Consider the following 21161-nt stretch of genomic DNA (forward strand, 5'->3'; position numbering starts at 1 on the left):
GTGTGTCTATATGTCTGCATGCATGCAGCATGTGTATGTGCATGCCATCATGTGTGTAGTGTGTGCATGTATGTGTATGTGTGCATGTATGTAGCACGTGCACGGGTATGCATGCACATTCTTGTGTGGTGTGTGCATGCATGTTTACATGTGTGCATGCATGTAGTGTGTGCATGGTATGTCCGTACATGTGTGCACACTTCCCCTGGAGCTTCTCATTTCAAATCTCACCTCCTCGTTTAGAGGATCTTTATAGGAAGCTCCCCCAACACCATTCTCTGCACAGCCCCCTCAACACTCACCCCCCAGGCCATTGGACAGTAAACACCACAATGTCCTTCCTGATCCAGGCAGAGGGCCTGTCCCTAGCAAAGGATGTCCCCAGTGTAGACTCACTGGGGAGGGAAGACTTCCTCTCTCCTCTCAGCCACGTCAACTGCTCCTAAACCAGCTGCATCCATGGTGAGGTGGGAAGACCGTGGGGAATAAAAGCCAAATCCATAGACACTCCTAATGGCAGAATCCGAGTGTTTATGCTAACCTTCTTACTTGACAGATGAGGAAACCAAGGCCTGGGGAGGGGAGGAACTGCTCAAGCTTGGACAGTCAGTTAGGGGCTGACCTAGGGGCAGAATCCTGTCTCCTGACTCTCAATTTAAAGCTTGAACTACTACACTCCCTGCAGGGGAACAACACAGGTTACAATCCATGGCCCAGAGCAGTGTTCATCCATTCATTCATTTTCATTCATTCACTGATGCATTCACACAGCAATGCTCCCTGAGTGCCAGCTACGCACACTTGCTAAAAGCATCTACTGTGTGTCAGGGTGAACGGAGACACCTAAGCGGAGACCCTGTCTGGATGTGGAGGCTGGGTGAGCCCTGAGTGGGGGGGCTCAGACCTTCCGTGCTGTGCTGAGAGCAGCTGGGGAAGGGGAGCTTTGCAGGGCCTGGGCCAGTGCCTGGCGTGTCCTGCACAGGGTTACAGAAGCCGAGACCAGGAGATCTTGTGAGATCCCATGGTAAGTGCCTGGCTTGGGGGCCAGTGACTGTCCCCATGTCGTGGGGGTGAATGAGTTCACTTAAGAGTGTGTGTTGGGGGAGTCTTGCTGAGTTCTCCCCTAGCAGCCATGATAGAAGCCGAGCTGGCTGTGGGGGCTGAGCCAGGGGAATGGGAGAGAAAGAGAAGAGAGGGAGAGAGGACTGCTGACTCCAAACCTCCGCACAGCCAGCAAGACACTCGTATACACCGTGGTGGTTTCCAGGCAACCATCCCCCTCCAGCAGATACCTGTTTCAGCCCCATGGGTGACCACCTTTTCTGTCCTCCTCCCACTACACTCAGAGCCCATGAGCTCCAAATCTGACCCCTTCCCTCACCCCCCGACAGTTAAAACCATTTGTGGGGCAAACATCTGCCCAGGAATGGAGCAGCTGGAGAAGTTGGAACTGAGGGAGGTGTGTTGGGGGCGGAGAAGGCCTGCATGTTTGCCTGCCTGCTGCCAGGCCCTGGATGAGAGACAAGAAAGGAGTGAAGGGTGGAAAGACGCCCGAGTGCCACTCTGTGCCTCGCACCCAGGGAGTGCTTGCACCCACTCCCCAATTTAATTTTAACATGGAGGGCTTGCTCTCCTCAGACCCATTCTGTACAAGTAAAGTCTGAGGTTCAGAGAGGTAGAGGGGCTTGCCCACAGTCACACAGCAAGACAGCACGGAGCTAAGATCTGGAGGTGATCTGACCCCCAGGCCCCATGTGCACTTCATTCTACTGCATCTTCTCTCTGGGCCTCAGTTTCTTCATCTGTAAAATAACAGGGTTGGGGTAGATAAGAAATGATAAATAGGTCTGTCTTGCATGCCAGCGCTGATCCATTGCTGCAGCAGCTGCTTGACTGCTGTGCTGAGAATTCTGAGGCTAGGGCTGGGCTGGGTGGGAAGGAGAATGGTAGGTGCTTAGTGACGTCTGCCCCGGGCTCAGAACTCAAGGGTAATACATGTGCCCCGTGTTAGCCAGCTTTCTACAGGTCCTGCCAGCTCTGGCATTTGGCAGTAAGATGTGTTAGCCCACATCTCTAGTGACCTTGGGCAAGTCCCTGCTCATCTTGGAGGTTCTGATCCTCACTGCACCTAACTTGGGAGCAGCGTCCACAGGACTCTTTGTGAAGGACAGAGCCAGCTGCCTCCACCTCCCTCTGCTCCACCTCTGCAGGTACCCTCAGCAATGAGCAGCTGTTGCCTAGCAACAGGGGGTAGGGGGCGGGGGTCTGCAGAATCCTGGAGTCTGGGCAAACATCCTGTCTGTCTCCCACATCCCACACATGGGCCCTGAAGAGCCCATCTGTGCCAACCTCAGGAGGATCCCCAGAGCTGGGACCCAATTCCAGGTGATGGAGGGAGACAGGTTTGGAGAAGCCACGCCACTGAGTTCAAGTGCTGGCCTTGCTAAGCGTGCTGTGAGATTTGGAGCCAGTGGCCTCACCTTTCTGGGCACTGGAAGAATATGGCAGCAAGTTACCCCAGTCCTCACTGGGATGGCAGGTGTGGAGGTGCCTTGGGAGTCTTAACCTTGGAGCCCCCTCCTTCCTCTGAGGGTTCATTTAGAAATGCATGGCTCAGATGCCCAGCCCACTCCCCAGATGTGAAGTCAGGGGCCAAGGCCAGTCCCTGACTCCCTATTCGTGATACTGATCGCCCCCTGTATGTTCAGCCTGGTGTCAAGCACTTTGCATGAGTTCCCTGGATTTTCACAACAACCCCAGGACGCAGGAGCTTCATCCTCATTTTACAGTTGGGGGAATTGAGGCCCAGAGAGTTCAAGTGACTTACCCTGAGTCACACAACCAGGAAGTGGCAGAGCCAGGATTTGAACCCAGGCTTGTGTGACTCTGGAGCCTGTGCTCTTGAACCTGCACCTGATGAGGCCTCCCCTAGGTCCCTGTTTTGTTCTGAGCCTCCTCTCACCACAGCCCAGGCCTCCTCCCCACTCCCCAGGTGCTCTGCTCTGCTCCAGGACAGCAGGGAGGGACTTCTGAAAGCCACGTCTCCCTCCTCCTCCTCCTCTTCTTCCTCAGGATGGAACGTTGGAGCCACATCCCCAAGGGCTGCAGGGCGCTTGCAGGCCTCCTCAGTATGGTGCACAGAGTGGGGTGTGGGAGAGAGAGAGAGTTTGAGCTGGGGAGATAAGCAGAATGGAGGTAGCAGACAGGGAGGGGCGCCTAAAGAGGGGAGGAGGAAGTTGAGGCAGCAGGAGTGTGGAGAGGAAAGGAAGGAGCCTGGGGGAGTAGGGATGGGGAGGAGGGAGAGGAGGGGAGAGGGAGAGGTGGGAGAGGAGCAGAGGTGTTGAAGAGAAAAAGAGGCAGTGAGACAGAGGAAGGGAGTGGGAAAGGGGTGGGAGATGCCTCCTGGGAGAAGGGCTCTCCCAGCAGTAGACAGCGGAGGGGAGGGAACTGATGCGCGCACCTCAGAATCCCCTGAGGCTGCAAGGACCTACCAACCAGGAGTCAGAGGTCTTCAGATTATGCCACTTCCTAGCGCTGCCCAGGACCTGGGGGCCAAGTGGAAAATCCAATGAGAACTCCAGTCCCTGAGCCAGAGCTCTGGAGCTCCTGCTGTTGCCAACAGGCCTTGGCTTAGGCTGTCTGGGATTCCAAGGACCCAGGCCAGGTCTCCACCGCCCCCCGACTCCCCCCATCCCAGGAGGGCATGGCTCCCTAGTCCCAGAGAACCACAGGCTCTCCTAAGGAGGGAGAAGGATCCAGGGCTCAGATCCAAAGCAGACATCCTCTCCATGACCTCCTATCAGGCAGATATGCAGAATTTGATTGCGTTTTCCCTACGCGGGGAGCTCAGTACCCCCGGGACAGCAGAGTTCGTCTCAGGATAGTTCCAGGCAGTGAGGGCTGAGCTCAGTCTAATGAATGGGCCAGAGTTAACTAAAAGAAGGAAGACAAGATGCTCTATCCAGGAAGAAAACACAGCAAGGCGGAGGCCCTCTGGTGGACAGGCGCAGAGTGGATTAAAATCTGAAGTCTGAGAGAAGACCAGGGAGTTAGTGGTGTAAAATGAGGCTGGAGAGGGACAGGGGCCAGTCTCTGCAGAGCCTTGTAGGCCACTATGTAGGGTTTAATCTTGATATTTGCAGCAATAGGGAGCCATTGATGGTTTAAGCTGGGAATGGTCAGGGCTGGTGTTCGGATTTCATTTCAAGAAGGTCATTCTATCTGCTGTGTAGAAAATGGACCGAAGTGGAGGGTGGGGGTGGGCACTGTGGCCACAGGGAGTCCCGGAAGGAGGCCCCTGAAATGGTCCAGGTGTGGGAGTGATGGAGCTTGGGCTGGGTCGGTGAGGGGGCTTAACTCGCCATCTTGCCAGGGAGGAGGCTTAACTCGCCAGGGAGGAGACTTTCCCCAAACCACTGTCCCTCTGGTGCCCACTGTTACCTGGAGAGTGTCTTAAAATACTGATTCCTGGGCCCGTGCCAGGCCTACTGATTCCAGACCTCTAAGGACATAGTTGAGAATCTGCATTTTTGAAATGCGCTTCCAGGAAAGTCCAAGAATCAGTCCATGACCAGGGGCACCCTATTTTACAGAGGAAGAAACAGGCCCCACCAGGAGAAGAGACTTTTCCAGGATCACACAGGATGAATACAGTAAAAATAACCAGCATAAGATGTCTTATAAGCTGTTTCCACTCATAGTTTCCATGCAAACGGGCGCAAACCCCAAGCAGGCTATGGGGTGGTGGGAACATTGGCTTCTGCCCCACATGGAGCTTGGGTCAAATCCTGACATCACCATTCCCTCCTTGAGAGATGCGAGGCAAGTCACATTACCTCCGTTAACCTTGGGGTCCTCATCTGCAAAATGGGCACAAAATATGTCCTGAAAAGATGGTTGTGGCGTTTGAATGGATAATGTGCCCAAGGCAAGCGTCAGATGCCCAGTGCAGCGAAGTCTAATTATTAAAGCTCCATCCCGCCCCTACCAAGGGTGGCCTCAAGTGCAGCCAGAGGCATGAATGGCATCTGTGAGTTTGTGTGTGTGTCTGCATGTGTGTGCACATGTGTGTCCATGTGTGTGTGTGATGGGGTGTTTTGAAGAGCCACTTCCCCTGGCCACTGACCCACCACAGTGTCTAAATGCCCACTGTGAAAGCCACATTCCTCCACATACTATTTTATTCCATACCCTTCTGAGCCCAGAAGGATTTTGCAGAGGACGAAGTAGAGATCTGAGAGAGGGAAGGTCATCTGCCCAAAGAAAGAATGAGGACCCTAGCTCATGTGTGCTGCACCACTCTCCCGATCTCCTGGTCTGGTGGCCCCTGGGTGTCAGCAGGAGCCGTGGTGGGGGAGCAGGAGCGTGTACGCCGCACACGGGGAGGGGGCTGGGCAAGGCGCCCGCCACAATCAAGGCGCAATCAGCGCTAATCAGCGTGTTCTTGAAATAGACCCAACTGGATGGGGGAAGCGAGCAGCCGCCTGGGTTTGTATAGCGGCAATCAGAGGGAGGCAATTTTAGATTCGAGGGAACAACAGCTCTTTGTCCATGCGCCCAGGGACTCTGCCGAGCTCTGCGGAGCCCACTGCGGCTTGGAGATAAAAACACCCCATCAGGCCTGCAGCTGCCCTGGCCCAGGAAGTGGGGCGTGGGAGCAATGGGTCCAGCTGCCTCCAGGGTGAAGTCCAAACTCTCTAGCATGGAGGCTGAGTACCTACTGTGTGCTGGGTGCATGTACACCTGCTTCTTTTGTGAGACGGGGGCTCTGTTTTGCAGGGGAGGAGATGGAGGCTCAGAGAGGAAGAGGTTTGCCCAAGGTCACTCAGCTGAGCTGGGATGGGAATCCAGTCTGTCTGGCTCCAAAGTTGTGTCCATTCCTTTCATGGGGTCCCATCGGGCCCTGGGAGGCATTGTTTTAGGTTAACGTAAGCCAACACCCTAATGGAACTCCCGGGTCTTGCAAAAATCTTGAGGCTCAGAGATTATTGGTTCCAATTTGCAGATGAGCAAAGGGAGGCTCAGAGGTGAAGAGACTTGCTCAAGGTCACCCAGATGTTGTAAGAGATAGAGCCATGATTCAGATCCACACCTTTGAGATGCCAGAGACCACGCGGAGCTATGAACTTCTTCAAAGGCCCAGCCTTTGCCGACCCTGGGGCCTCCTTCCTCTCTCTGCTGAACGATGCCTGGTTGTCATGCAGCTGGCCCTGGTGGTGGACATGGTGGGTTTTTGGTGAGCCAGCATCATCCCCCATCTGTTGGCCCCCTGATTTGCTTTTGGGGTGGTAACTCTCAGGCAGAAGGGAAGTTCCCTGACAGTGGTGGGCTCTGGCTCAGGTCTGCCACGAGTGCTAACAGGCAGGAACTGCCCCATCACAGGGGTTGAGGGGAAGGCGCCTTGGAGGAGAAGGCAGGGCAAGCGGGCCAGGAGGAGGTAACTGCAGTCCAGGGGATGGTGGGAGGTCAAAGCAGTGGCTGGGGTGGAGGCAGTGAGTGGACTTGAGAGGTTTAAAGGAAGAAGAGCCAGTGAGACTCACCGGCGGATTGAATGCGGGGAATGAGGAGGTTTTCTCGCTTGACAAGCTGGCCCCAAACCTCAGTCATCCTCAACTCCTCTCTCTGTCAATCCACCAGGAAACCCTGTTGGTTTACCTTCAAAATATACCCAGAATCAGATCCCGAATCCCCTTTTCTCTGGTGCGGCCACCATCATCTCTTTCCTGGAGGACAACAGCCTCCTCCCTGGTCTCCATGCTTCCTCCCAAGCCCCTGCCAGCAGCCCGAGGGGCTTATTAAAACAGGAATCAGAGTAGGTCCCTTTCCTGCTGAGAACCCTCACTCATCCTCATTGCACATCTGCACTGGCCTTGGGGCCCTCCGTGATCTGCCCACCACCTCTCTGGCCTCCCCTTCCACCAGTGCCCCTTTGCTCACTTTGCATCAGCAACCCTGGCCTCCTAGCTGCTCTGGGAACACTGCAGATGAGCGCCCACCCAAGGGCCTTTGCACACACTGATCCCTCTGCCTGGACGCTCCTCTTGGGACAGCCACCGCCCCCTTCCTTCACCTTCCCCATGAGGCCTTCCCTGACCAGCCTGTTTAAAATTCCAGCCTCCCCACTCTGACCCTTCCTATACCTCTTCCCTACTTTATTTTTAGCCAGATAATTTATCATCTTCTGCCGCACTGCATAATTTTACTTTCCAAAATGTCCGTGGTCTTGTCTCCTCTGGCGAGAGTGCAAGCTCCTCGAGGGCAGGGCCATAGTGGACGCTCCATCAATATTTGCCAAAAAAAGGAAGTGGTTGGACAGCAGTGTCACTTATTGAGATAGGAAGGAATAGGCTGGGCAGGGGTAAGGGTTGGAGGAGGTGAATTCAGTTGGGAAAATTGGGTTTGATATGCTGAATGGATGTTCAAGAGGAGAGATCCAGAAGGCAGTCAGGTATGTAAGTTCATATCTCAGTTTTCTCATCTGTAAACTGGGCTGATAATCCCAGCTCCCTCAACAGGTGAGTGTGGGGAGAGAGGTCTGATGAGTTAATAGAGGCGGCAGCACTTAGAACATAGTCAGCCCTCAACCAAGCATGGCTTCCCGGCTTGTTTGCTCTCTTCTTCCTTCAACAACCATGACGAGCTCCCAGAGACAAGCGGCAAGCTCAAGGCCCCTGGAATGCTGGCCCATAAATGTTACGGGGAGCTCTGTGGCCCGGAGGAGGGGTCCTGCTGCATCTGCCTCTTCCTTGGCTTCCCAGGGGAGGCTGGAGACAGGACTGAAGGCAGCTTACGCGGTGACGCCTCCTCTCCCCTCCCATCTCCCTCTGGCCACATCTTCCAGCCACAGGAGAATCATCGTTTCTTTCTCTGGAGCCTTCATTTGTAACCAACCTCTTGATGGCAAGGAAAGGATTTTTAAAAATAGCTTTATTGATTCTGGTTTTTGGAATATAAAAGCAATACATGTTCTTTGTTAAAAAAATTAGATGGTACAGAAAAAATAAAAGAAAAAGGAGAAAATAAAAATCAGCCCAAACCTTATCATTCAGAGATAATCACAATCGGCATTTCCGTGTTCTGCCTCTCATCTTTCTTCCGTGCAGGCACTCATACATTTTTGTGTTTAAATGGGTTGGGGCAAGACTCCAGGATAGACGGAGCAAGATAGGGGCTTGGGGCATGGCCAGGAAGATGCCAAGTAGGGTGTGGCACAAGGGGCCTGTGTCATTGCTAGGTACACAGTCAGAGCAAAACCCGCAGCCTGTCCCATGTGCCCGGTCACCTCTCCACCTCACCACCATTTACACATTCACCCAACCCCACCCCCTGAAAGCTGCTGCAGAAATACTTTCAATAATCACCTTTCCTGATCGGGCGGGGCTTTATAAAACAAATGCCATATAGCCATGTTCTCATTTCATCCTCAGAATAACCAAAAAGAAAGTTCCTGTGATTAGTGCCACTTTACAGATGAGGAAACCGAGACTTGGAGAGGCAGCGTGTCTTTTTCGAAGGCACACAGCGAATTCAGAGCTAGGGTGCAGGTCTCCTGACACTGGCTGGGGCCCTTCTGACCATGGCCCTGAGGAAGGAGGCTCACTGGGAGAGCCACGTTCTCCCTGTGTGCCGTACGCTTGGCACACACCATCATCTCATCTCATCCTCTAGGCACCCCTGAGTGGCTTGTTCTGTCCACTTGTACAGAAGAGGACGTTGAAGTCAGAGAGGCAAAGTCACTCGCCCAAGGTCACACAGCAAAGGAGTGAGAGAGTTAAGAACTCTCACTTCCGGCTGTTGGAGTAGTGCCGCAAACGTGAGCTAGGGATGGGGCAGGGTGAAAAGGATGAATTGTGCGCGTTTGACAAGGGCAACCTTTCTGTCCCCCATCTGGGCCCCCAGAGTGAGACCTCTGGATCCTCTAGTCTCAACTGTGGGGTCCCAGCTCCAGTCCTGACCTCACTGGCCTGAGCCTGGACCACAGGGAGGGGGGCTTGGGTTTAGCAGCAGCGCCACCTGGTGGCTGACTTGCTGCTAACAGAGCCTGGATCTGCCAGCCACAGGCCCCTCTGAGCCCAGGACTGGGATGGTGGGATAGGGGTGGGGGAGAGTGGATAAGGGCAGGAAGGCTCAGGGCTCATTCTTCCCTGCTAGAGACCTGGGCCAAGCCAACAGTTGCCTGGTATAGAGGAAAAAAGCCATAATTCTGGGTTCGATCCACCTGGCTTTGAATTCCGGCACAGCCTGTGTGATGTTGGGCAAGTTCCTCCATTTAGCTCTCCGAGCCCGTGTGCACATCTGTAAAATGAGAATAAGTCACAGTTCCAGTGGTTGGTTTGAGGATTATGGAAAACACCCACCTCATCCTAGGTGCATCGTAGGTACTCAATAAATAACACTCGCCTTCACTCTACACTGTCCTCTGCCCCTCTCTCCATCATCTGACCAGGGGCTCCCAGAGCTCAGGCCTAGATTCCTCTGTTAGGTTTCCCCTAAATCCTTTGCCTCTGGTGGGGGGCTGAGCTCCTGGCTCAGCCTGGGCTACAAGAGCCTCCTCACTTCAGGAATGGTTGGCTTTGAAAAGAACGGCAGAGAAAATTCCCAGGAGAATAAGAAAAGCCAAGTGTTGGCTAGACCCAGATGGGGGATCTGGCACACCCAGGTTGGGAATCTCAAAAAAACTCAGGCATGTACAAGCCTAGGAAGATCAAGGTCAAAAAGTCCTTGTCCCGTCATGTACCTGCCGGCAGCCTCTCGTGGTCTGCAGAGTTCTGGCCTGGCTTTCCCATCTCTGCCAGTTGGGCATCCGGCCCCTTTATTCATGTTGGCTCCAGCTCCCCCGTCTCTGTGCCCCCCTGTAAGAGCATTTCCGAGCTACCCTCCTCCCCTTTCCTCAAGGCTACATCCTGCATATTGCTCCTCCAGGCAGGGCCCCCCAAGGTGACCCCAAGTACTCCCTAGGACTCTGGATGACTAAAATACCCCCAAGTAATGACCAAGGACCCTGATAGTTTTTATAACTCTTGATGGCTCTCAGCACCTCTTAATGCTCCCCAATGAGCCTCTTTTTTTTTTTTTTTTTTTTCAGTAGCCGTTACGACTCTCATATACTCCTGTCACTCCCAGTCTCTCATAACTCCCAAATGGCTCCACATAATTCTATTGGGTCTCCAGGCCCTCTCCCTTTGCAACATCTCCTTCAGGTCTCTGGGGGTTCCCAGGTACTTCCAATGCCTCTCACTGGCTTTAACATCCCCTTGTCTTTATCAATGAACTCTCATGGCCTTCTATCGTTTCTGGGAAACTGTGAATGTTTCCAGAGGTCCCTAATGTCACCAAAAGCATTCCAAGGCCCCTGAAGACCCTCAGACCTTCCACATATGGCCTCCACCACCATCCGTAGCTTCTCCATGGCCTTGATTAACCTCTCAATGCTGATGGCTGTGGTGACACTCAGTGGCTCCCAACGGTGCTGTGATGGTCAATTTCATGTGTCACCTTGACTGAGCTAAGCAATGTCCAGATAGCTGGTACACATTGTTCCTGGTGTGCCGTGAGGGTGTTTCCAGAAGAAATTAGCAGTTGAATCAGTAGACCTAGTAAACAAGACCTGCCCTCACCAAGGCAGACAGGCGTCATCCAATCCTTTGAGGACCCAAGTACAACAAAAAGGTGAAGGGAAAATTTTTCTCTGCTTGAACTGGGACATCCATCTTCTCCTGCCATTGCACGTCAGCGCTCTTGGCTCTCAAACTTTTGGGTTTGGACTGGAACTACATTGTTGACTTTCCCGGGTCTCCATGTTGCTGAGAGCAGATCATGGGACTTCTCAGCCTCCATAATTGCATGAGCCAATCCTTTATAATAAGTCTCTTTCTATATATTTATACCCAATTTTTAGAGAAGTTTCTCTAGAGAAGCCTGACTACTATAGGTGGTCAGTGGAAAGTGCACGGGCCTTGGCGCCAGACACACCTGGGCTATTACCCCAACTCTACCACTTTCCAGCTCTGTGACCTTGGGTAACTAAATCTACCTCTCTGAGCCTGTTTCCTCATTTCTGGTAGAATGTGAACACCATGCCAACTTACAAGGCGGTTGAGGGCAAGGTAATGCATAGGAAATTGTCTGGTATGGTCTCCAGCACTGAGTAGGTCTTCAATGCCTATGTATTCCTTTTCCCATGGCTCCCCACTCTGGGGCAAGCTGGGCATTTGTTCATCCAAGCTCCTGTCCTGTGGAGGGACCTGCATCAGATGCCATTCCATGATAAGCATGGTGTTACCTAATCTTGCTCTGCCAGAGAGATTGGTGAAGATACATGAGGGGTTATAGAAAGTAGACTGGGGTGAAACCCTGTCTCTACAAAAAAAAAATTAACTGGGCATGGTGGCACACACCTGTTGTCCCAGCTACTCAGGAGGCTGAGGTGGGAGGATCACCTGAGCCCAGAAAGTGGAGGCTGCAGTGAATGGGGGGTACCCTGGTTCCCTGCTCTCCCAAAGCCTCTGTCATCACTCGGGATGTTCTCTCATCTCAAATGTCCTTCTCTGCCTAAATCTTCCCATCCCCCAAGGTGCAACTGAAGTTCCACATCCTTGGTTAAGTGGCTGGATACATGGGCCTTATTTAGATCCAGCAAACCTGGATCCAAGCCCAGCTCCTCCACTTGCCAGGAGGTGTAATTTGTATCTCTTAGAGCAAATTATTTACAGTTCTGAACTCTAGTTTCCTCCTATGAAAAATGGGATTAAGGACACTTACCTCTGAGATTTGTGGTGAGGCTCTGATGAGGTAATGCAGGCACGACACTGGAACACAGCAGGTGCTCCATAACCAGTTCTTATTCCTGCCTGCCGTGTACTTCCCCAGCACTCAGTCCATGGCACATCCTGCCATATGGTTTCCTGTGAAGTGGCTCCGACACTTGAGCCATGCTGGGCGCTCAGAGAGTGCTGCATGTGTTACTCTTTCCAGTGTCCCTCACAAAGTGGGCATTATTTAAAAATGAGAGCGAAATGGCCAGAGTTGGCAACAACGGCTGACTTTTCTCCCTAATGGGTAATGAGGGGCCCACGCTCATTTGCTTTTTAACAGCTTGAGATGGTGCAGGGGACTGATTATGAGATGGGAATACAGAGTTCTAGGGGAATCTTGGGCAAATCGCATTCCCTCTCTGGGTCTCATTTCTTTGCCATTCTACCAGTGGCTAACCGGGGCCCAAGGAGTGGGCAGACTTGCTCAGTGCCACACTGAAGAACTCTAACTGGCTGGAAGATGGCTAGGAACAGGAGGTCAGAATCAGAACAGCATCTCCCTGTGAACTTACTCCTGTCCAGAAGCGTATGGACACCTCTCCTCCTAAGAGTAGGAACACTCAAGGGAAGGGGCTGTTAGTCCTAAGTCCACACAAAGAATATGGTGGCTGCTCAGTAAAGGGCTGCTGAATGCATGAAAGGACTCAATTTTCCAAAGTTGGCCACTTTCAGCAGAATATGCCTGCTGTTTGGTGCCTGATCCCCTCCCCCATGGGAAATGCTGTTAGGCTTGAGGTAGCCTTGACTTCACTTCCAAAGCTCCTTTCCGCTTCTCTGGTTATTGGCAGTCTAGTAGAGGCAGCCTGCAGTGTCCCACTTGGCCAGCAGGGGTCACTGGCACACACTGCAGCCTGGAGGGGGCTAGTGCGTCAATTAATTCCTCATGCTATTAATTCTATAGGCTCAAGAGTCTGCAAATGAAGTTTCCTGGGAATGAGTGAAACTCATATTTCTGTGACCCAGCCTCCTCTTGCATATGGCAGCTGCTTAATGCAAGACACTTTCAGACATGAGAAGGGAAGATGGCAGGGAACAGGTGACTGCAGCAATCCCTGTGGCTCAGTGAGGGTAGGAATTACTCAGGGACCCTGGCTGTGGATCACAGAGACTTTCTGAATTCCAGAAGTCTGTGGGATGCTTTCCTATGAGCAGATATTACCACCTCAAAGAGGATCAAAGGCCAAGACAGGGTCAGGTAGACTTGAGATCAGGGATTTCAAGCAAAAAGGTTGACCAGACAGGAATGAGTAAACACTGCATAAGATGATCTTACTGTCATGAGCTGGCAGGACAAAACATGCCTGTGGTCTCGAGTGGCCATTTGGAAATCTCAGACACAAATTTAGAGGCTTTAGTCTAAGTTCTAGGCAATACTACAAACGCTTTTTGAGCTTAGGCATTATTTATTCAGGATAATGACTAGTGTGAATTCAGAACCTTACCATTCACACACAGAGTGCACGGGATCTTCATGATCCTGTGATGCCTGCATTACCTCATCAGAGGTAGACCCTGTATTTGAAACAGGAGCTATTATCCCCATTTTAGAGATGAGAAAACTGAGGCTGGCAAGGGCAGATCCTGGAGCCTAACCCAGCGCTGCATACTGCAAATCCTCATCTCTCCGTGCTCTGCCTGGCCTGCTTCAAACATGAGTGTCTGCCTACTAGGACACAAGCATAAGTTTTGTGGCAGCTATTTTCACCACTGTGAGGGGTGAAAATAGGCCTCACAGCATGAGAAGCAATAAGGCACTGTGGTCAGGAGACAGGGCTTTTGGGTCAGACACACCCGAGTTCTCTTTCTGGTCCGGATGTTCACTAGCTGTGTGACTGTGGGCAAATTGCTTGACTTTTCTGTGCCTCAAAATCCCCTATCAGTAAGGAGGAGGGATAAGAGGTGGCTGGGGACAGAGAAGGGCCTTAGAAGAAAACCAGGCCCCACTGTGGCTCCTTCTCATGGGAGGCTGGAGGAAGGTCTTAAAACATAGATCCTGGCTGGGGTGGCTGCAAGAATAGATGGCTATCTGTAAAATAGGGGAAGTAATAAAGAAATAAAGCAATACATAAATAAAGTGGAGAAGTACCTACTTTACAGAGTTGTTGTAAGGATTAAAAAGACAACTTCTGTAAAGCATCTAGCACATACTAGGCAAATGGTAAATACATGAACATAAAGAAGTCTGGGCTCCTAAAACACCACTGCTTTGGTTTCTAATTTGTAGTGCGGAGTTGAGACTGCAGCTTCCACACAGGGACCCAAGATGGTTTTGCAGGCATATCATGGAGGGAATAAAAACAGGACAAAAAATCCAACGAATACCACCTTGCTAGGAACAGCCACACTGATTGTTCATTTCTTTAATTTTTAAAAATGAGTAAGCAGACAATCTTGTACCCTTTGAATGCCCAATAAAAATGTTCATTATGCAAAACAGTACAACCTTTTTCATTTTTAACAATACTGTAAATATCTCAGAAAGGATGTATTGTTTCTAATGAATATCAAAAAAGTCATCACAATGACATGTTCCCCTGCCCCCACATCGTCCTCCCCACCCCCAAAGTTACCCAAATACTAGTAGGAAATTACAAAAAAACAAAAGACAACAATCCACCCTCCGCCCTGCCCCATGAGTAGTGTTAAGTGAGTCAAGTGTTAACAGCCACATGTACGATGTGTGTGTGTGTCGGCGATGGTGGACCACAGGGATCTGTGCATCCATGAGAGTTGGTGTGGAGAACCGGTAGCAGCAGCAGTGGGAAGCCTCCTTGCCTGGGGCCTGCTGGGAAGACAGCAGCCGAGGATAAACACAAGCAGGGCCCCAGCCTGGCCCTTCCTGGGTCCGCAGAACCAGATAGCTTAGGGAGACAAGAGTGGGATGGTGGCTTGCCCATAAGAAGCTGGGCAGGCCTGAACTGTGTGCACAGAGGGGGCCCAGGCTAGGCTTCCCATCCTGCCCAGTGGGGCACTGGGCATCCCTCTTAGCAGACACAGGCTTCAGATCGGGGCTGGCCAGAGCAGAGACGCTGGGGGTTTGCAGACTTTTGGGTGAATCAAACACAGAGGACCCTTACAGGAAACTAAAGCCTTGGTTTAGAGAAAGCCCACATTTCCACCAAATAATATTGGGAACCTAAGGAAAAAGGAAAAAAGAGTGTACCTTCCCCACCCTCATATAGCTCAGAAACCAAGGCAGAGGCTTGACATGAAGTCCAATTAAGGAAGAAGAGAGGTATTAGCCAGAGAGGTCTGCAGCCAGGCTGGCTGGGGAACAGCACCAGACTCCAGGCCCCACCGAGAGAGGAGCCAGCGGGATGCCCAGGTCTTCCCTCTAGTGAGAGCTGAGACTTCTCTCTGCCAAAGAAGGGAGGGAAGGTGGCAGGGAACAGGTGACTGCACCTGTAGCCTTGCGCTTGGTCACAGAGGCAGGTAGAATGGCTCCTGAACCAGGGGCAAGGATGGGAGAGAACTGAGAGGTAGGATGGTGGTAGGTGGAGGTTAGGGGACAGGAGGTGGGAGAAGAGGTGGCCTGGGACAGAGAAGGGCCTTAGGAGGAAACCAGGCCCCATTGTGGCTGCTTCTCATGGAAGGCCAGAGGAAGGTCCTAAGACATAGATCCTCGCTGGGGTGGCTGCAAGAATAGTTGGCTGCTTCCCCACCCAGAAAACCAGTCCCCACAGCAACTCCAGCCAGCCCTGCCAAGGGTGGAGAGGCAGAGCCGGGGCTAAGAGCAGCTGACCAGGAAAAAAAGGCAGGCCAGACAGAGGAGCCCCTGCCATGGGGGCTGAGGACCCACTGGTGTCCAGAGAGCGGGCTACCCACAGATGAGATGAAATTAGAGTTTTAGGGAAAACACACATCAACATCACACCATTTCTACGATAAACCTGATTTTAAATAAGCAGGTGGGGAGGAGGTACAACTGGGAGGGCGGAGATTATTGCCTGCAAGTCCTCAGAGGAAGCCAAGGTCCACAGCAGGTCTGGAAGCCAGCAAGGCACACAAAGAGAATCCCTAAGAAATAACCCAATCCGGCTCCTCCTCCCATGTGGGAGATGGGGAAACTGAGGCCCAGGGAGGGAAAGGGAGTGCCCAAGATCACTTCATGGGATCAGGGCAGAGCGGGGTCTGCAGCTCAGGAGTCCTGAGTCTGCTGGACTTTTTCTTCTCTGCCATATAGCCTTGCTGTCTGCAAACCCAGTGTCCCTTGGAAAGGGAAGGTTTGAAGGAAAAATTATCCCTGGGGTATGGAGGAGGGGCGGCTGTGGATGGTCAGAGACAAACATGGGACACAGAACGGTCATTAAAAGGCTGACAGAGGAGGACAGCCATCACTCCCCACCCCACCTGGCCCACAAACCCAGTAAAAAAAGTTTTACAATATTATACACTTCTTCCTAATCCCTAGAAAACATTGATTAAAACTGCCCTAGGACAGAAGATCTGGCAGTCCTTGTACAGTGTTATCTCTTTGTAGTGGTTACTTCCATGACGACTGGGGGAGGGGAGGGGATATGACTTTCGAGCAGTGTACAGTGGCCACCTTAAAATTAACTTGTTAATAAATCCTGTGCAAAACAAGCAATCCCCTACCATTAGGTGAAGTATGGGGTTCAGGAATTCATTTACACACAGGGGGAAGAAAGGAAGAAGAGCCCTAGGTGGCTGGCGGCAGCTCAGAAGTGCGTCTCCTTCTCTGTGATGGCTGCGATGGTCCCGTCACTCTTGAGTTTGGCATCACAGTCATTAACTGTCACCATCCGTGGGCTCACCCCAAGCTTGCCCCGCATTTTCAGATCTGTGCTGGGGGTCGTCAACTTCTGGAGTTTCTGGATGGTTGGAGAGGAGGGGAAGATCTGAGTGATTAGCTGCCAGGGTCCAGGGTCTGCTTTGGCCTCTCCCAAGCACACGGGGGACACCTGGGTGCTGGAGAATTCTCAGACCAAGGTCCGGGCCCCAGTTTGGCCTCTTACAGCTCTGTCCTGGATGATGAACAACCTCCCTGGGTCTGAGTTTCCTCCTATGAAAAATGGGGACCATAGAGGTCCCTACTCCTGGCATTAGGTCAAGAGTAAGGAGAGGCTATGGAAAGTGCTTAGCCTCGCACTTGGCTAGGAAAGGTGGCTGGGACTCAGAGCTGTCATCAGGGTCCACTGCCTGGTGCCTGCTCTCGGGGGACACTGAGAAGCTGGGGTGTGAATTGCTGGGTGGTAATGCATCTCCAGGGCTGTTTACAGGACAATTGCTGGATACCTGGGTGCACTCACCATGGAAGGGGTGCCATCATGTGGGGGAAGGTGTAGTGTGTGTTGGGTGTTCCTCCAGCTGTGCCCAAAAGTAGAGGCATTATCACAAAGCCCAAGGCTCACAGCCTCAGGCTGCCTTGCAAAGCAGCCAACACCAGCTGGCTGGCTCTGACGGATGCAGACTTCTGCCCCACAGCCCTGCCCCTCAGGCCAGATGTGGCCCTGCCTCAGGCCCCTATCCCTCGGCTTCATCCGCACTCCCCAGGTTTCCTGGGAGAAGACTCCAGGCTAGGATTTGGGGGGCCCTTTCTGGGCATAAACCATTTCCCAAAGAAGGTTGCAAAGTCTTTTGGGTGGCTGGTTTCTCAGGATCGAGGTTCTATGTTCTCTTTCAGATCCTGCTGTGCCTGCTGTGGCACACTGTCCAGGTAGGATTAACAGGCAGACTCACCTGTGCAATTAATAGGTGCCTCCTGTGTGCCAGGCACTGTGCCAGGCTCTGGCACAGATCTGGGGCTAGAGCATGGGTTCCAAAGCCAGGTGCCTGGGTTTGTGTTCAGGCTCTACCATTTAACAAGGGCAAGAAGCTTAACCCCCTGTGCTTCAGTTTCCTCATCTGTAAAGGGGGATAATAATGGTACCTGCCTTCCGGGGTTAGTATAAGGATCAGATTAGTTGAGCGGCCACCATGTTACCTTCTATCAGTAGGATGCATCCTCAGAGCACGTCTCTGAGTCACCTCTGTTCTCATTTTTCCCTCTAGATCCTTCCCATCCCCCAGCAGCATCTTTGTGGGAACTGAGGCTCGGGTGGTGGACTACCTGGCACAAGGACTCTCGGTAAGGAAGGCCTGGAAACTGGGTCTGACACCTCCAAAGAATTCCCTCTTTAATAAATCCTGCTGTCCATGTTGGCAGGTGTGTGAGCTCAGGGAGATGGAGGGGACTTAGGAAAGAAGGCTCCCTCCCCTGCTTTCCCCCCCCACACCAGGCCTGAGATGATCTCTGGAGGATTTAGCAGGCAACACCAGGCATTTCTGAACTCCAAAAGGCCATCTGGAAGTTTGGGCAGGGGTCTTCCAGTGGTCAAGGTTTTAAGGCCCCGGGTCAGCTTCCCTCTGGATGTGTTTGGCTTGAGATCAGAATTAACCAACTGCCCTTGACCTACATTCCCTGCAGGTGCCAAGGAGCCTGACTTGCTCTGGGGCATGAGCAGGCTTGAGAAAGAGACCTTCCTTAGTGGCTGGCTCCTTCTGGCTGGATGCATGACTATTTCTGGAGACCAGGCCACTCGATGGGCAGGCAGGTGGGCTGGGTGCAGCTGACTCTGAGCTGGAGCTTGCATTCTGGCTCTGCATACCCTCACTCCCCATCACCTCCTGGGTGGCCAAGTTCAACTCCTGCAGTCTCTGGGGTGTGGCCCTGGGGCAGAGACAGGGCCGCACGGTGGAGTGCAACCGGTCCAGCGGAGGAAGGTGAGGCAGTGAAACTCAGGGGACAGGACCACACATGCCGGAATCTCTGCTGTATCCTTCAGAAGCTGTGTGCCCTTGGGCAAGTTGCTACACTTCTCGGTACTTCAGTTTCCTCATCCACGGAGACAAAATGAATCTCCACCCCCCAGGATTGCTATGCGGATTAAATGACTTAGTATTTGTAAACTGCTTAGAACAGCGTCTGGCACACAACAAACACCCTGTGATGTTTACTAAATAAGCAGAAACCCATTCAAACCATCGGGCTGCCAGCGGTAGGGAAGGAGAGTGAATAGGGGGTGCCGCTCTGGAGTAAGATGGGCTCGGTAACGATTCAGTTGCTGACAAAGGACCACACACTGTAGGACTCCAGTGAGAGGAAACATCCAGGGTAGGCAAATCCACAGAGACAGAGTAGATCTGTGGTTGTCTGGGGCTGGAACAGGGGTTAACAGTGAATGGGCATGAGGACTCTTATTAGGATGATGAAAGTATTCTAAAATGGATTCATGACAATGACTGCACAATGTGGAACATTACTAAAAATTGTGTAATTGTATAGCTGAAATGGGTTAATTTTAGGATAGCTAAAATCTACTTTGATGAAATTGTCTTTAACAATGTGATCTGCTGTTGGCTGTGTGACCTCAGGCAAGTGACCTGATTTCTCTGAACCTGTTTCCTCTACCTGCTAACTGCAGAAAATGATGCCTATCGCCCCAGTTTGCTCTGAGGATGGCAGGAGATACAGCAGGTAGACAGCCTGGCACAGTGACACGTCAGAATGATTGGGATTCACAAAATAGCGCTAACACTTGTTACCCTCTGGTCCAGGTCTGGGTCCCAGGGCTTTTCCTGTATGAACTCACTGCGTTCTCACAGCCTCTGTAAGTTAGGTAATGCGGTTATCCCATTTTACAGACAGGAAGACAGAGGCTGGGCTACTAGAAACTGGCTCAGCCAAAAGACCTCACAGAGACACCTTGGGCACAACCATGATGATGAGCATTGGCCATAGAGGAGTTTGCCACAGTGTCCCCTTGAGGCAGGTGGGCACAGGCTGTCATCGCGCACCGTGCAGATGAGGAAACTGGGACCCAAGGCGCGAACCCTGCCCACACGCACCAGCCCTCCTGGGGTGGTCTCACCTCGGGCAGCGTCCCATCCGTCTTCCACACTGTGATGCAGATCCAGAGCGGGATGCAGAGCATGGAGGACAGGGCCATGAGCCAGCCAATGCCATAGCCCCAGGCTGGGTAGGTGTAGATGTTGTTGTACTTAAGCGGCTTGTACTTGATCAAGAAGAAGATGAAGATCCCCTGCAGAGAGATGGGGGCAGGTGCCTGGGGGATGGGCCCTCAGCCCTGCTAGGCCATGAGGGGTCTGAGGCCCAGGCACAGACTAGCCGGAGGCTGGCAGGGAAGGAGGCTGGCCCTGTTTCACAGCTGTGAAAAGTGAGGCCCTGCCAAGACCACAGTGAGCTTGAGGCACAGCAGGCTGGAGCCCCATTCCACAGGCAACAGATGCTCAGGGAATGTGGCCCTGGGTCCTGGGACCTTGCTGGGCTGTGAGGACCTCTCCCCACCCCCAGGAGCCTCTTCCCTGGCCTCTGCCCAGTTAGGAATTTTTATTTTTTCTAGTTACTCCTCGGGACTGGTTTCAAAGTTGCTTCTCAGAACTACCACAGTCTGTGAAGATGCTGAGTTACTTCCAGTGCCAAGAAATGGATAAGGAGTGATTGGGTGCTTTTTAACTAAATGTCTGCTCACAAAGGCCCCACTGTGGTCCGGTCTCAGGCAGAGCATGAGCCCCAGTGTCACCCTCGGCTCTGCTGCCTTCGTGGTTAACAACAAGATGGGGACAGGTCTTTGTTCCCCACATAGTCCTCGGCCCTCTGAGGCGGATCCAGTGCCTCATTTGCGTATGCAGAACCTGAGGTCCTGAGAAGGGAAGCGCTGTGCTCCTGGTCACACAGCAACACTGGGATCCCAATGAGGCCACTGCTTGGCTAAGCCCAGAGCCTGTGCCCATGGGTACAGCTTTGCAAGGTGGCCTGAACCAGGGGACATCAGCCTCCTCAGGTCCAGCCTCGGCCAGGCTGGGGGCTACGGAGTGGAAACGTGGGTTGGGGGGTAGATGGGTGGGTAGACGGCTGGAGGTGGCTCCTGGTGAGGCCCTTACCGCACAGATCCCAGGGGTCATGATCTTCCAGCACCACTTAATGAGCGACGGTGGCCGGTAGCCAATCATGTCTTCAATGTTATCATAGAACCGGTTGCTTCCTGTCCGGAATAAATCAGAGGGGAACATACACACCCCAGAGAAGTTTTGTACATGAGTCAGAGGAATGGCTAGGAGTGTTTGCTTTCTCCAGCCTGAGACAGAAAAACTGCTGCAGGAACCTTTGTACTGCTTAAATAACGACCGAGATGTTACATGTGTGAGGTTTCAGAATAAAGAGCAGCAGGAGGGATGCTGGCCCACTACTGGAGAGAGCTCTCCTGGCCTCAGGCCCAGGAAATGATGAATTTCTGGGAGAAAGGCAGAAGGTGATCCCTTTGGAGGCAAGGCAATCAGGGGTGGGGATGAGGATTTCGAAGGCAGGAGCCTGGCAGGGCTGCTACA

The 21161-nt window shown here is 52.5% G+C and overlaps 1 protein-coding gene across 2 annotated transcripts in view; it reads right to left on the reverse strand.

Annotated features, from left to right (window-relative positions):
• Positions 1 to 14143: 14143 nt before the first annotated feature.
• Positions 14144 to 21161, reverse strand: part of SLC6A11 (solute carrier family 6 member 11) — a 123015-nt gene continuing 115997 nt past the window's right edge. For both annotated transcript variants that reach the window (XM_055259806.2, XM_055259805.2), the window contains 3 exons: positions 20718 to 20818; positions 19685 to 19855; positions 14144 to 16645 (listed from right to left, as the gene is read on the reverse strand). In XM_055259806.2, coding sequence (XP_055115781.1) covers positions 16493 to 16645; positions 19685 to 19855; positions 20718 to 20818 — 425 coding nt within the window. In that variant the 3' untranslated portion in view covers positions 14144 to 16492. The remainder of the gene's footprint in view (positions 16646 to 19684; positions 19856 to 20717; positions 20819 to 21161) is intronic.

The sequence above is a fragment of the Symphalangus syndactylus genome, chromosome 21 (genome assembly GCF_028878055.3).
Source record: "Symphalangus syndactylus isolate Jambi chromosome 21, NHGRI_mSymSyn1-v2.1_pri, whole genome shotgun sequence".
Classification (NCBI taxonomy): Eukaryota; Metazoa; Chordata; class Mammalia; order Primates; family Hylobatidae; genus Symphalangus; species Symphalangus syndactylus.